This window comes from Zonotrichia albicollis, chromosome 34, assembly GCF_047830755.1.
Source record: "Zonotrichia albicollis isolate bZonAlb1 chromosome 34, bZonAlb1.hap1, whole genome shotgun sequence".
Classification (NCBI taxonomy): domain Eukaryota; kingdom Metazoa; phylum Chordata; class Aves; order Passeriformes; family Passerellidae; genus Zonotrichia; species Zonotrichia albicollis.
The window spans coordinates 1898613-1914295 of NC_133852.1; the positions used below are offsets into that span (position 1 = coordinate 1898613).

General features: G+C 63.8%; 1 protein-coding gene across 1 annotated transcript in view; it reads right to left on the reverse strand.

Moving 5' to 3' along the window:
- PC (pyruvate carboxylase) overlaps nt 1–15683 on the reverse strand; it is a 25374-nt gene continuing 9691 nt past the window's right edge. The window contains 16 exon segments of the mRNA XM_074531291.1: nt 1–332; nt 1138–1278; nt 2093–2341; nt 3245–3384; nt 3387–3423; nt 4284–4354; nt 4357–4527; nt 5752–5970; nt 5973–6000; nt 6985–7225; nt 9334–9490; nt 11411–11632; nt 12829–12918; nt 13092–13236; nt 13547–13729; nt 14989–15151. Coding sequence (XP_074387392.1) covers nt 84–332; nt 1138–1278; nt 2093–2341; nt 3245–3384; nt 3387–3423; nt 4284–4354; nt 4357–4527; nt 5752–5970; nt 5973–6000; nt 6985–7225; nt 9334–9490; nt 11411–11632; nt 12829–12918; nt 13092–13236; nt 13547–13729; nt 14989–15151 — 2506 coding nt within the window. The 3' untranslated portion in view covers nt 1–83.

Below are 15683 nucleotides of genomic sequence, written 5' to 3' on the forward strand. Positions count from 1 at the left end.
CGCGCTCCGTTTTGGCGAGGTCGTTTCCAGGGGGGTTTTGGGGTTATTTGAGGGGGTTTTTTGGGGGGGACACCCCCCGAATTCTACTCGATGACCACGATGAGGTCCTCGCCCTCCAGGCTGAGCCCGGGGCGCACGTGGACCTTGGTGACTTTGCCGCCCACGGGCGCCGTCACCACCGTCTCCATCTTCATGGCGCTCAGCACGCACAGAGGGTCCCCCTTGGCCACCGTCGTGCCCTCCTTGACCCGGACCTCGACCACCTCCCCCGGCATCGGGGCGCCCACCTGGCCCTTGGCGCCTTTCTCGGCCTTGGGGTGCACGTGCATCTCCTGGGGGGGGGGGGGGTGGGAAATATGGGGGGGGGTCTGGGGTCACTGCGGTGTCACCCCAAGGTCATCACAGAGTTACCCCAAAGTCACCCCAAAGTCACCCCAAAATCACCCCAAAATCACCCCAAAGTCACCACAGAGTTACCCCAAAGTCACCCCAAAATCACCCCAAAGTCACCCCAAAGTCACCACAGAGTTACCCCAAAGTCACCCCAAAGTCACCCCAAAGTCACCCAAAATCACCACCGAGCTCGTCACCCTGGCCAGAACCTCCTGGAGTCCCCTCAAAATCACCCCGAACCCACCTTGGGTGCCTGCGTGTCCCACACCAGGATGGATCTCAGCTGCCCCCCCAAATTCCCCCAAACCCCCTAAAATCCCCTCAAAAATCCCCCCAAAAATCCCCCCAAAAATCTCCCCAAACTCCCCCAAATGCTCCAAAATCCCCCAAACTTCCCCAAAATCCCACCTTGAGCGCCTGCGTGTCCCGCACCAGGATGGATCTCAGCTGCCCCCCAAAACCACCCAAATCCCCCTAAAATCTCCCCAAAACCCCCAAAATCCCCCAAACCCACCTTGAGCGCCTGCGTGTCCCGCACCAGGATGGATCTCAGCTGCCCCCCAAAACCACCCAAATCCCCCTAAAATCCCCCAAAACCCCCCAGACCTCCCCAAACCCCCAAACCCACCTTGAGGGCCTGCGTGTCCCACACCAGGATGGATCTCAGCTGCCCTCCCAAAACCACCCAAATCCCCCTAAAATCCTCCCAAAATCCCCCAAATTCCCCCAAAATCCCAAACCCACCTTGAGTGCCTGCGTGTCCCGCACCAGGATGGATCTCAGCTGCCCGTTGAGCTCGAAGAAAACCTCGCGCTGCCCGGCCGCGTTCAGGTCCCCGAGCGCCAGCGCCTTGATGTGCAGCGTCTTACCCCGCTCCAGCTCCACCTGGGAGTAAAGTGGGAGTAAATCAGGTGCAAGGGTGTGTGACGGTGTCCAGAGGTGTGTAATTGGTGTGTAAGGGCGTCCAGGGGTGTGTAACTGGTGTGTAAGGGCCTTGGTGTGCAGGGTTTTATCCTGCTCCAGCTCCTCCTGCAAGTAAAGGGTGAGTAAATTGTGTGTAAGGGAGTAAATCATGTGTAAATGGTGTGTAAGGGTTTCCAGAGTGTGTAACTGGTGTGTAAGGGACATGCAGCTTCTTCCCCCGCTCCAGCTCCACCTAGGAGACCTGGGAGTAAACTGCGTGTAAAACTTGTGTAAATGGTGTGTAAGGGGCTCCAGGGCTGGGCAGAGAGTTCCAGGAGTGCACAAGTCCCAGTTCCCTCCCAGTCCATCCCAGTCCCTCCCAGTGCCCCCCAATCCCCTCCCAGTCCCCTCCAGTCCATCCCAGTCCCATCCCAGTTCCCCCCCAGTCCATCCCAGTTCCCCCCCAGTCCATCCCAGTCCCTCCCAGTGCCCCCCAATCCCCTCCCAGTCCCCTCCAGTCCATCCCAATCCCTTCCCAGTCCATCCCAGTTCCCCCCCAGTCCATCCCAGTCCCTCCCAGTCCCTCCCAATCCCCTCCCAGTCCCCTCCAGTCCATCCCAGTCCCATCCCAGTTCCCTCCCAATCCCTCCCAGTGCCCTTCACTCCCCTCCAATTCCCTCCCAATCCCCTCCCAGTTCATCCCAGTGTCCCCCCAGTTCATCCCAGTGCCCCCCCAGTCGCTCCCAGTCCATCCCAATCCCCTCCCAATCCCCTCCCAGTCCCCTCCAGCGCCCACCTCGAACTCCTCGGCCACGGTGGGCCCCTCGAGGAAGAGGCGGGTGCCCAGGCAGGCCACGGGCCCGAAGGTGCTGCGGAAGGAGTGGAACTCCTCGAACACCTTGGGGTAGAGCGCGGCCGAGAGCAGCTCCTCGGGGCTGGGGGGGGCCCCGAGCCGCGCCCCCAGCTCCCGGCCCAGCGCCTCGAAATCCAGCGGGGGCAGCGACGCCCCCGGGCGGCCCTCGACCCGCGGGAGGTCCTTCAGAACCTGGGGGAAATAAATCAACAGGGGTTAGTGTGGGACAGGGGGCAGTGACACCCCTGGGTGCCCCTTGACCCATGGGAGGTCCTTCAGAACCTGGGGGAAATAAATCAACAGGGGTTAGTGTGGGACAGGGGGCAGTGACACCCCTGGGTGCCCCTCGACGCGAGAGAGATCCTTCAGAACCTGGGGGGACAAGGGACATCATGGGACAGGGGACAAGGGACATCATGGGACAGGGGGCAGTGACACCCCTGGGTGCCCTCGACCCATGGGACGTCCTTCAGAACCTGGGGGGACAAACGAATGGGGGGTCAGTGGGGTGAGGGACACGGGAATGGGACAGGGACATCACAGCAATGGGATGGGGACACCGTAAAAATGGGGTGGGGGCATGGGACAGGACAGGGGACATGGGAAACAGGGTAGAGACAGCGTGGGAATGGGACGGGGGACAGGGGACAGGAGAGGGAACATTATGGGAATGGGATGAGGGACATGGGACAGGGGACATGGCAATGGGGTGGGTGCCATGGCAACCAGGGATGGAGACGGCAGCAGGGACTGCAGCATCCTGTTGCCATGGCAACAGCCTCTGGTACATCCTCCCAGTCCCTCCAGTGCCATCCCAGTTCATCCCAGTGCATCCCAGTTCATCCCAGTCCCTCCCAGTCCATCCCAGTCCCTTCCAGTGCATCCAGTTCATCCCACTCCCTCCCAGTCCCTCCCAGTGCCATCCAGTCCCTCCCAGTGCCATCCCAGTCCCTTCCAGTGCATCCCAGTTCATCCCACTCCTCCCAGTGCCACCCCAGTCCATCCCAGTTTCTCCCACTCCCCTCCAGTCCATCCCACTCCTCTCCAGTCCCTCCAGTCCCTCCCAGTTCCCTCCCAGTCCCTCGCAGTGCCCACCTTGGAGCGAAGGGCTCGGGGAAGCCGCCCGGGGGCCACCCCGATGTGGCCCTGCAGGAACTCCACCACGCTGAGCGGGAAGGAGAGCTCGTCGGCGCGCGCCTCCACCTCCTCGCGGGACAGCGCGTTCTGCACCATGACTGCGCCAGGTCCCCCACCACCTTCGACGTGGGCGTCACCTGGGGGGGCCAGGGGTCGCCAGGGGTCAGCTCGAGGTCACCTCGGGGTCATCTCACTGCTCGCTCTTGGTTAACTCATGGGGCTACTTGTGGTCAACTCAAGGATCGGCTCTTGGGTCATCTCGGGGTCACCTCATGGGTCAGTGTGGGAGGAACCTCTGGGTCAACTCTTGGGGTCATCTTGGGGTCAGCTCAGGGTCAGCTCATGGGTCACCGCATGACCTCTCTTGGTGGAACAACCACCCATGGAGATCCTCCCACCCACAGACATCCTCCATGCCATGGAGACCACCCACCCCATGGAGACCACCCAGTGCACATCACCCACCCCATGGAGACCCAAACCGCATGGAGATCACCCATCCATGGAGACCACCCGCCCCATGGACAGCATCTACCCTATGGAGACCACTGGTGAATATCACCCACCCCATGGAGACCTCCACTTCATGGACACCATTCTATGGACACCACCCACCCCATGGAGCCCCCACCCGGTGGACACCATTCTATGGAGACCACCCACCCCACAGACCTCCTCCATGCCATGAAGACCATCTGCCCTATGGACACCATTCTGTGGAGACCACCCCAAACCATAAAGACCTCCCACCCCATGGAGGCCATCTGCCCATGGACACCACCCACCCATGGAGACCATTCTAAGGAGACCCAAACCCCATGCAGACCCTCTACTCCATGGAGACCATTCTAAGGAGACCCCAACCCCATGGACACCATCTACCCCATGGACACCACCCAGTGAACACCACCCAGTAGACATCACCCACCCCACGGACACCATTCTATGGGGACCCCCACCCCATGCAGACCCCCTGGACCCCCCATTTTCCCCGTACCTTGATGAGGTCCCCGAGCAGCTTGTTGGCCTCGGTGTAGGCCTTCTTGACCTCCTTGAACTTGTGTCCCAGCCCATGGCGTGCGCCTGGAAGTGCAGGTTGGTGTACTGCCCGCCCGGGATCTCGTTCTCGTACACGTCCGCGTTGCCCGACTTCATGGTGGCCGTGCAGTCGAAGGCGGCGTAGAGGCCGCGCGCCGCCTCCCAGTACTCGCTGTACTCGAACACGCGCTGCAGGTCCAGCCCTGGGGACAGGGACATGTGGGGACATGTGGGGACATTGTGGGGACAGGGTGGGGACAGCATGGGGACAGCCTGGAGGCATGGCGGGGACACTGCAGGGACACTGTGGCACTCGCTGTACTCGAACACGCGCTGCAGGTCCAGCCCTGGGGACAGGGGACACGTGGGGACATGTGGGGACACCATGGGGACAGTGTGGGGACAGTGTGGGGACAGCATGGAGGCATGGCAGGGACATGGCAGGGACATGGCGGGGACACTGCAGGGACACTGTGGCACTCGCTGTACTCGAACACAGCGCTGCGGGTCCAGTCCTGGGATAGGAGACACGTGGGGACATGTGGGGACAGTGTGGGGACAGTGTGGGGACAGCATGGGGACATGGCAGGGACATGCAGGGACACTGTGGCACTCGCTGTACTCGAACACGCGCTGCAGGTCCAGCCCTGGGGACAGGGACACGTGGGGACAGTGTGGGGACAGTGTGGGACACCATGGGGACAGCATGGGGACAGCCTGGAGGCATGGCGGGGACACTGCAGGGACATGGCGGGGACACTGTGGCACTCGCTGTACTGGAACATGCGCTGCAGGTCCAGCCCTGGGGACAGGGGACACGTGGGGACACTGCAGGGACACCAAGGGGCTGTGGTGTGGGGCTGTGGTGGATTCGGGATGAAGTCGTGGCTGTGGTGGCACCTCAGGACTGTGGTGGCACCTCCATGCCTTGGTGACATCTCAAACCCTCATTGTCCCATTTAACCCTTGGGGACATCTCAAAGCCTTGCTGTCCCCCCATACCTTCATGTCCCCCCTGTCCATCCCCATGTCCCCACCTGTGTCCAGGGATGTCCCCTCATGTCCCCACCTGTGTCCAGGGCTGTCCCCCCATGTCCCCACCTGTGTCCAATGTCCCCCTGTCTGTCCCCATGTCCCCACTTGTGTCCAAGGATGTGCCCCCATGTCCCTACCTGTGTCCAGGGGTGTCCCCCCATGTCCCTCCATGTCCCCACCTGTGTCCCCATGTCCCCCACCTGTGTCCCCATGTCCCTCCCCATGTCCCCACCCGTGTCCCCACCTGTGTCCAGGGCTGTCCCCCATGTCCCTCCCCATGTCCCTCCCCATGTCCCCACCCGTGTCCCCATGTCCCCACTTGTGTCCAGGGCTGTCCCCCATGTCCCTCCCCATGTCCCCACCTGTGTCCCCGTGACCCCCCGTGTCCCCACCTGTGTCCAGGGCCGTCCCCCGCGCGCAGGCCACCACGGCGCCCATGCTGGGCTGGGAGGTCATGCCGGACATGGCGTCCACGGCCACGTCCACCACGTCGGCTCCGGCCTGGGCGGCCGCCAGCATGGAGGCCACGCCGGCCCCGGCCGTGTCGTGGGTGTGCACGTGCAGGGGCACCTCGGGGTGCTGCTCCCGGAGCGCACCCACCAGCAGCCGGCGGCCGCGGGCGTCAGGAGCCCGGCCATGTCCTGGGGAGGGGACACCGGGGTCACTGGGGGTCACTGGGGGGACATGGGGGGCATGGGGGCGTGGGGACCCTCAGTGTCCCACCCCTCATCCAGCCCGGCCATGTCCTGGGGAGGGGACACCGGGGTCACTCGGGGGGCACAGGACATGGGGACCCTCAGTGTCCCACCCTGGGTGGGTCAGGAGCTCGGCCATGTCCTGGGAGGGGACATGGGGGTCATTGGGGGGGTTTTGGGGGTCACCCAGGGCATGGGGACCCTCAATGTCCCACCCTCAATGTCCCACCCCTCATCATCCAGCCCGGCCATGTCCTGGGGAGAATGTCCTGGGGAGGGGACACTCGGAGGGGACACAGGGGATGTTGGGACCCTCAATGTCCCACCCTGGGTTGGTCCAGCCCAACCCTGGATAACAGAGGAGCCCCAAATTCACCCCAGCACCCCCAAATCCCTTTCCCAATTTGCCCAGGACCCCCCAAAACACCATAAACCCCCCCCAAACAACCCCAAACTCCCCCAAACACCCCCAGGACCCCCCAGACCCTGACCTTGATGTGTCCCCACCACCACCAGCTCCAGACCAACCCCAAAACCATTCCCCAAACCCAACCATTTCCCAACCACCCCGGGACCCCCCAAACTCCCCCAAATCCCCCCCAACTCCCCCAGGACCCCCCAGACGCCCACCTTGATGCAGAGCACGTGTGTCCCTGCTGCCACCATCTGTCATCCCATTTCCCCAAACCCCTCCAGAACCCCCCAGATCCCCCTGAAATCCCCCCAAATCCCCCAAATCCCCCCCAGGACCCCCCAAACACCCACCTTGATGCAGAGTATGTGTGTCCCCGCTGCACCATCTGTCATCCATTTCCCCAAACCCCTCCAAAACCCCCCAAATGCCCCTGAAACTCCCTCAAATCCCCCCCAAACCACTTCAAACCCCTCCAGGACCCCCCAAATCCCCCCCAGGACCCCCCAGACGCCCACCTTGATGCAGAGGATGTGTGTCCCCGCCGCCACCAGCTCCTTGGCCAGCCCCAGGTAGTAGCCCAGGCTGTACTTGGTGCGCGTGGGGTCGGCCACGTCGCCGGTGTAGGAGAGCGCGGCCTCCACCACGGCGCCGGCGCTGCCCGCGGCCTCCACGCCCAGCAGCAGGTTGGGCACGTAGTTGAGGGAGTCGAAGACGCGGAAAATGTCCATGCCGTTGGCCACGGCCACCTCGCAGAACCTGGGGACACCACGGGGACACCACGGGGACATCATGGGTTGGGGTCACCTCGGGGTGGCCTTGGTGGAGGTTTTGGGGTTGGGGTCACTTTGGTCACTCGGGGTTGCTCAGGGGGTCAGTTCTGGGTTGTTGTTTTGTCCTCAATGTCCCTTCTATGTCCCCATGTGGTCTGCTGGCACCTGTCATGTCCTCCCTTGTCCCCCCAATGTTTCTTGTCCCATATCTCCATCTCCCCAATGTCCCCAATGTCCCCCAACCACAGGGGCACCGCAGGGACATTGGTTGGGGTCACCTCGGGGTGGCCTTGGTGGAGGTTTTGGGGTTGGGGTCACTTTGGTCACTCAGGGTCATTTGGCCACGGCCACCTCACAGAACCTGGGGACACCATGGGGACACAACGGTTTGGGGACACCATGGGGACATCATGGGTTGGGGTCACCTCGGGGTGGCCTTGGTGGAGGTTTTGGGGTTGGGGTCACTTTGGTCACTCGGGGTTGTTTGGCCACGGCCACCTCGCAGAACCTGGGGACACCACGGGGACACCAAGGGGACACTGGTGGGGTCACCTCGGGGTGGTCTCATGGGAAGTTTTGGGGTTGGGGTCACTTTGGTCACTCGGGGTTGTTTGGCCACAGCCACCTCGCAGAACCTGGGGACACCACAGGGACACCATGGTTTGGGGACACCAAGGGGACATTGGGTGGGGTCACCTCGGGGTGGTCTCATGGGAAGTTTTGGGGTTGGGGTCACTTTGGTCACTCGGGGTTGCTCAGGGGGTCAGTTCTGTGTTGTTGTTTTGTCCTCAGTGTCCCCTTTTTATGGCCACGATGTCCCCATGGGGCCTGCTGGTCCCTGTCCTGTTGTGTCCCCATGTCCCCCTTGTCCCTTATCTCTCTGTGTCCCCCAATATCCCCCAATCTCCTCTGTCTCCCCAGTGTCCCCATGTCCCCAATGTCCCCAGGGTGTCCCCCCTCACCTGTGCACCACGTTGTCGGGGTAGTTGGTGTAGCCCACGGTGTTGTGTCCCCACGTCCCTGTGGTGTCCCCTCCATGTCCCCAAGGTGTCCCCATGTCCCTGTGGTGTCACCTCCGTGTCCCCAATGTCCCCAAGGTGTCCCCAAGGTGTCCCCAATGTCCCCAATGTCCCCCTGACCTGTGCACCACGTTGTCAGGGTAGTTGGTGCAGCCCACGGCGTTGGCGCCCCGTGTCCCTATGGTGTCCCCATGTCCCCAAGGTGTCCCCAAGGTGTCCCCACATCCCTGAGGTGTCCCCAGTGTCCCCAGTGTCCCCCTGACCTGTGCACCACGTTGTCGGGGTAGTTGGTGTAGCCCACGGCGTTGGCGCCCCGTGTCCCCCCTGTGTCCCCATGTCCCCAAGGTGTCTCCGAGGTGTCCCCAAGGTGTCCCCAATGTCCCCCTGACCTGTGCACCACGTTGTCGGGGTAGTTGGTGTAGCCCACGGCGTTGGCGCCCTGTGTCCCTATGATGTCCCCATGTCCCTAAGGTGTCCCCAAGGTGTCCCCAAGGTGTCCCCAGTGTCCCCAGTGTCCCCCTGACCTGTGCACCACGTTGTCGGGGTAGTTGGTGCAGCCCATGGCGTTGGCGCCCCCTGTCAACCCCGTGTCCCTATGATGTCCCCATGTCCCCAAGGTGTCCCCAGTGTCCCCAATGTCCCCCTGACCTGTGCACCACGTTGTCGGGGTAGTTGGTGTAGCCCATGGCGTTGTGTCCCCATGTCCCTGTGGTGTCCCCTCCATGTCCCCAACATGTCCCCGAGGTGTCCCCAGTGTCCCCAATGTCCCCCTGACCTGTGCACCACGTTGTTGGGGTAGTTGGTGTAGCCCACGGTGTTGGCGCCCTGTGTCCCCTCCGTGTCCCCATGTCCCCAAGGTGTCTCCGAGGTGTCCCCAGTGTCCCCATGTCCCCAAGGTGTCCCCAAGGTGTCCCCAAGGTGTCCCCAAGGTGTCCCCAATGTCCCCCTGACCTGTGCACCACGTTGTCGGGGTAGTTGGTGTAGCCCACGGCGTTGGCGCCCTGTGTCCCTATGGTGTCCCCATGTCCCCAAGGTGTCCCCAAGGTGTCCCCAGTGTCCCCAATGTCCCCCTGACCTGTGCACCACGTTGTCGGGGTAGTTGGTGTAGCCCACGGCGTTGGCGCCCCGCAGCAGCATCTGGAAGGGGATGTTGGGCACGAGGCGCCGCAGCTCCCGCAGCCGCTCCCAGGGACACTCGTGCAGGAACCGCATGGCCACGTCGAAGGTGGCGCCTGGGGACACGCCCCGCCCTCAGACACGCCCCTCGCGGGTGAGACACGCCCATCATGGGAGAGCCACGCCCACCACACGAAACCCACGCCCCTTCATTCGCGCCCTGTCCTCACCCCCTGTTCCTGTGCAAGCCCCACCCACAGGGAAAGCCCCGCCCCAAATGCCACACCCAAGCCCCACCCACTCAAGCCCAACCCCTCGGGTCGTTAATCCCCAGCCCCAGGTGCTCCTGCTAAAGCTCCTCCCATGAATGTCCCACCCTTTAAGCCACACCCATTTTAGCTCCTCCCCTTCACTGCCACACCCCATTAAACCTCTCCCCTCACTGCCCCACCCTATTAAGCCACTCCCCTTGATGCCCCACCCCATTAAGCCCCTCCTCTCACTACCACACTCCATTAAGCTCCCCTTGCTGCCCCACCCCCTCAAGCCCCTCCCCCTCAAGCCCCGCCCACCCCCATTAGCCCCGCCCACCTCCCCAGGTCTCCATGCTGCAGAGCGGGCTCAGCGCATGCAACACGAAGGGCGTGTCCCCCAATCCCCGCCCATTCCCTCAATCCCCTCCTATTCCCTCAATCCCCGCCCATTCCCTCAAGCCCCGCCCACCCCCCTTAGCCCCGCCCACCTCCCCAGGTCTCCATGCTGCAGAGCGGGCTCAGCTCGTGCGACACGAAGGGCACTAATGGCACACCTCAGCCCCTCCCCCTCAGGCCCCACCCCATCAAACCCCACCCCCTCAGGCCCCGCCCACCCCCTTAGCCCCGCCCACCTCCCCAGGTCTCCATGCTGCAGAGCGGGCTCAACGCGTGCGACACGAAGGGCGTGTCCCCCAATCCCCTCCCATTCCCTGAAGCCCCTCCCATTCCCTGAAGCCCCGCCCACCCCCTCAAGCCCCGCCCACCCCCCTTAGCCCCGCCCACCTCCCCAGGTCTCCATGCTGCAGAGCGGGCTCAGCTCGTGCGACACGAAGGGCATTAATGGCACACCTCGGCCCCTCCCCCTCAGGCCCCACCCCATCAAACCCCAGCCCCTCAGGCCCCGCCCACCCCCCTTAGCCCCGCCCACCTCCCCAGGTCTCCATGCTGCAGAGCGGGCTCAGCGCATGCAACACGAAGGGCGTGTCCCCCAATCCCCGCCCATTCCCTCAATCCCCTCCCATTCCCTCAAGCCCCGCCCATTCCCTCAAGCCCCGCCCACTCTCCCCAAGCCCCGCCCACCTCCCCAGGTCTCCATGCTGCAGAGCGGGCTCAGCGCGTGCGGAACGAAGGGCGTGTCCCCCAATCCCCGCCCATTCCCTCAAGCCCCGCCCACCCCCCTTAGCCCCGCCCACCTCCCCAGGTCTCCATGCTGCAGAGCGGGCTCAGCGCGTGCGACACGAAGGGCGTGTCCCTCAATCCCCGCCCATTCCTTCAATCCCCTCCCACTCCCTCAATCCCCTCCCATTCCCTCAAGCCCCGCCCACCCCGAGCCCCGCCCACCTCCCCAGGTCTCCATGCCGCAGAGCGGGCTCAGCGCGTGCGACACGAAGGGCGTGTCCCCCAATCCCCGCCCATTCCCTCAATCCCCTCCCATTCCCTCAATCCCCGCCCATTCCCTCAAGCCCCGCCCACCCCCCTTAGCCCCGCCCACCTCCCCAGGTCTCCATGCTGCAGAGCGGGCTCAGCTCGTGCGACACGAAGGGCACTAATGGCACACCTCAGCCCCTCCCCCTCAGGCCCCACCCCATCAAACCCCACCCCCTCAGGCCCCGCCCACCCCCTTAGCCCCGCCCACCTCCCCAGGTCTCCATGCTGCAGAGCGGGCTCAGCGCCGTGCGACACGAAGGGCACTAATGGCACACCTCGGCCCCTCCCCCTCAGGCCCCACCCCATCAAACCCCACCCCCTTAGGCCCCGCCCACCCCCCTTAGCCCCGCCCACCTCCCCAGGTCTCCATGCTGCAGAGCGGGCTCAGCGCGTGCGACACGAAGGGCGCTACGCGGGCCAGGTCGCGGGTGCGCACGCGCGTGGCCAGCAGGGACTGGTGCGCGTCGCGGAAGGTGGTGTCGGTGAGCAGCAGCCCCCGGTGCGCCCGCAGCGCCCGCGCGAACCCCGCGGGGCCCTCGCGCTGCAGCACCGCCCGCAGGCCCTCGGGGGGCGAGCCTGCGTCGGGGGCAACGGGGGACAGCGGTTAGGGGGGCTGCAAAGGGAATGGGGGCACCTGGATGGGGCAGGGGGGCAGAGGTTAGGGGGGCTGGAAGGGGAATGGGGGCACCTCAATGGGGCAGGGGGGGCAGAGGTTAGGGGGGCTGGAAGGGGAATGGGGGCACCTGGATGGGGCACGGGGGCAGAGGTTAGGGGGGCTGCAAAGGGGGCACCTGAATGGGGCAGGGGGGCAGAGGTTAGGGGGGCTGCAAAGGGGGCACCTGGATGGGGCACGGGGACAGCGGTTAGGGGGGCTGCAAGGGGAATGGGGGCACCTGGATGGGGCAGGGGGGCAGAGGTTAGGGGGGCTGCAAGGGGAATGGGGGCACCTGGATGGGGCACGGGGACAGCGGTTAGGGGGGCTGCAAAGGGGAATGGGGGCACCTGGATGGGGCAGGGGGGCAGAGGTTAGGGGGGCTGCAAGGGGAATGGGGGCACCTGGATGGGGCAGGGGGGCAGAGGTTAGGGGGGCTGCAAGGGGAATGGGGGCATCTGAATGGGGCAGGGGGGCAGAGGTTAGGGGGGCTGCAAAGGGAATGGGGGCACCTCAATGGGGCAGGGGGGCAGAGGTTAGGGGGGCTGCAAAGGGAATGGGGGCACCTCAATGGGGCAGGGGGGCAGAGGTTAGAGGGGGCAGTAAAGGGGGCAGTAAAGGGGGGCAGGAAATGGGGAGGGGTCAGAGAGGGGCAGGGGGCACCTGTGTGGGGCAGGGGGGGAGAGGTTAGAGGGGGCAGTAAAGGGGGCAGTAAAGGGGGGCAGGGGGCAGAGAGGGGACAGAGAGGGGGCAGAAGTCAGAGGAGGGGGAAATGGGGACAGTAAAGGGGGGTAGTGGTCAGAAAGGGGGCAGGGGGCAGTAAAAGGGGCAGGGGGAGAGGTTAGAGAGGGCAGGGGGTAGTAAAGGGGGGCAGAGAGGGGGTCAGTGAGGGGGTAAGGAGGGGCAGGGGGCACCTGGGGGCACCAGGGGGAAGAGGTTATGGGGACAGGGGGAGTAAAGGGGGTACATTGGGGACACTTTGAGGACACTATGGGGACATGCTGGTGACACATTGGGGACACATTGGGGACACATTTGGGACACATTGGGGACACATTGGGGACACTCTGGGGACACTCTGGGGACACTTTGGGGACACTTTGGGGTGCCCCCCACTCACCCATGGGCACCGGAGGGGGGGTGGGCTCCACCAGCGCCGCCTTGGCCTTCACCGGGAGGGGGGTGCTGGGCCCGTTCACCATCACGTGACCTGGGGGGGGGGCGGGGACAGGTGTGACACGGGGGGGGGTGACAACCCCGGGGACCCCCCCCCCCAAAACGCCTTAGGGACCCCCAAACACTTCCCGGGCTCCCCCAGAACCCCACAGGAAAGGGATTTTGGGGATTTTGGGGATTTTGGGGATTTTGGGGATTTCTGCCCACCCAGGTAGTGCAGCAGCTTCTGGGCGCGGTTCTGGCCCGGCCGCAGGTGGAACAGCTCGGGGTTCTCATCGATGAACTGAGTGTCGGCAGCGCCCGCCAGGAACTGCGGGTGTGCCAGAACGTTCTGCAGGAACGGGATGTTGGTCTGCGGGAAAACGGGGGGTCAGGGGGGTCCTGGGGACCCCCAGGATGGGCTGGGGGCTCACAGAGAGCCCCCTTGTGACCCCCAAGAACCCCCTTGAATCCTCCCCAACCCCCCCCCACACCACCTCGACCCCCCCAGCCCCATTTTGAACCCCCTCAGCCCCATTTTGACCCTCCCAAGCCCCATTTTGATGCCCCCCAGCCCCATTTTGAACCCCCCCAGCCCCATTTTGACCCCTCCCAGTCCCATTTTGACCCCCCCAGCCCCATTTCGACCCCTCCCAGCCCCCTTTTGAGCCCCCCAGCCCCACCTTGACCCCCCGGATGCGGAACTCGGCCAGCGCCCGGCTCATCTTGGCGGCGGCCGCCGGCTGGTCGGGGCCGTGCGCCACCACCTTGACCAGCAGGGAATCGTAATGGGGCGAGATGAGAGCGCCCTGGAACGCCGAGGCGCCGTCCAGGCGGATCCCCATCCCCTCCCCGGAGCGGAACACCTGCGGGAGAGACCCAAAATCCCATGGAAACAGCCCAAAATGTAATGGAGACACCCCAAATCTGTGAACATCCCAAGGCGCCGTCCAGGCGGATCCCCATCCCTTCAACAGAGCAGAAAACCTAAAGGGAGAGACCCAAAATCCCATGGAAACGCCTCAAAATATCTGTGAACATCCCCAGGCCCCGTCCAGGCAGATCCCCATCCCCTCCCTGGAGCGGAAGCTGAAGGAAAAGACCCCAAAATCCCATGGGAACAGCCCAAAATTCAATGGAAACAGCCCAAAATCTGTGAACACCCCCAGGCCCCATCCAGGAGGATCCCCATCCCCTCCCCGGAGCGAAAAACCTAAAGGGAGAGACCCAAAACCCCATGGAAACGCCTCAAAATATCTGTGAACATCCCCAGGCCCCGTCCAGGCGGATCCCCATCCCCTCACCAGAGCGAAAAACCTAAAGGGAGGCACCCCAAAACCCCATGGAAACGCCACAAAATGCAACGGAAATGCCCCAAAATGCAACGGAAACACCGCAAATCCAATGGAAACGACCTAAATCCTATAAACAACTGGGAATCCTATAGACGCCGCAAATCCAATGGAAATGCCCCAAAATTGTACAGACACCACAAAATCCAATGGAAACACCCCAGAACCTACAGACGCCACAAAATCCAATGGAAACACCCCAAAATTGTACCGACACCACAAAATCCAATGGGAACACCCCAGAACCTACAGACACCACAAAATCCAATGGAAACACCTGAGAATTGTACAGACACCACAAAATCCAATGGAAACACCCCAGAATTGTACAGATGCCACAAAATCCAATGGAAACACCCCAGAATTGTACAGACACCACAAAATCCAATGGAAACGCCCCAAAATTGTACCGACACCACAAAATCCAATGGGAACACCCCAGAACCTACAGACACCATGGAACCCAATGGTGCTGTGTCCATCCCAGAGCTGTCCCCATCCCAGGGTCCCGTTTGTCCCCATCCCGGGGGTGCCCTGGCACTGTCCCCATCCTGGAGGTGTCCCCACCCCGGTTCTGTCCCCATCCCGGGGGTCCCGGGGGTCCCGGGGTCCCCCCTCACCTCGATGCGGCCGGTGTCGGGCTGGAAGCTGCGCGTGGGGTCCTGGCACTGTCCCCATCCCAATGTCCCATTTGTCCCCATCCCGGGGGTACCCTGGCACTGTCCCCATCCCGGGGGTGCTGTCCCCATCCCGGGGGTCCCGGGGGTCCTCACCTCGATGCGGCCGGTGTCGGGCTGGAAGCCGCGCGCGGGGTCCTCGGTGGTCACCCGGCACTGGATGGCGCAGCCGTTGACGCGGATCCGCTCCTGCTGCAGCCCCAGCTCGGGCAGTGAGCGCCCCGCGGCCACCTGGAGCTGCGCGTGCACCAGGTCCACGCTGGGGACACGGGGACAGCGGGGACAGCGGGTTAGGGGACATGGGGACAATGGGGACAATGGGGACACGGGGACAGTGGGGACAGCAGGGTTAGGGGACACAGGGACAATGGGGGACATGGGGACAGCAGGGACAATGCGTTAGGGGACATGGGGACAATGGGGACAATGGGGGACACGGGGACAGCGGGGTTAGGGGACATGGGGACAATGGGGGACACGGGGACACGGGGACAGCGGGGACACGGGGACAATGGGGGACACGGGGACAATGGGGACAATGGGTTAGGGGACATGGGGACACGGTGGGGACATGGGGACAATGGGGACAATGGGTTAGGGGACATGGGGACACGCTGGGGACACCGGGGGACAACGAGGTTAGGGGGTACAGGGGACACAGGGACAATGAGGGACACGGGGCAAGGGGGGACATTGCAGTGAGGGGGGTCAGGGCACACGGGGGGACACGGAGACAGTGGGGGACACAGGGATAGCAGAGGGACATGGGGACATTTGGGTCAGGGGACACA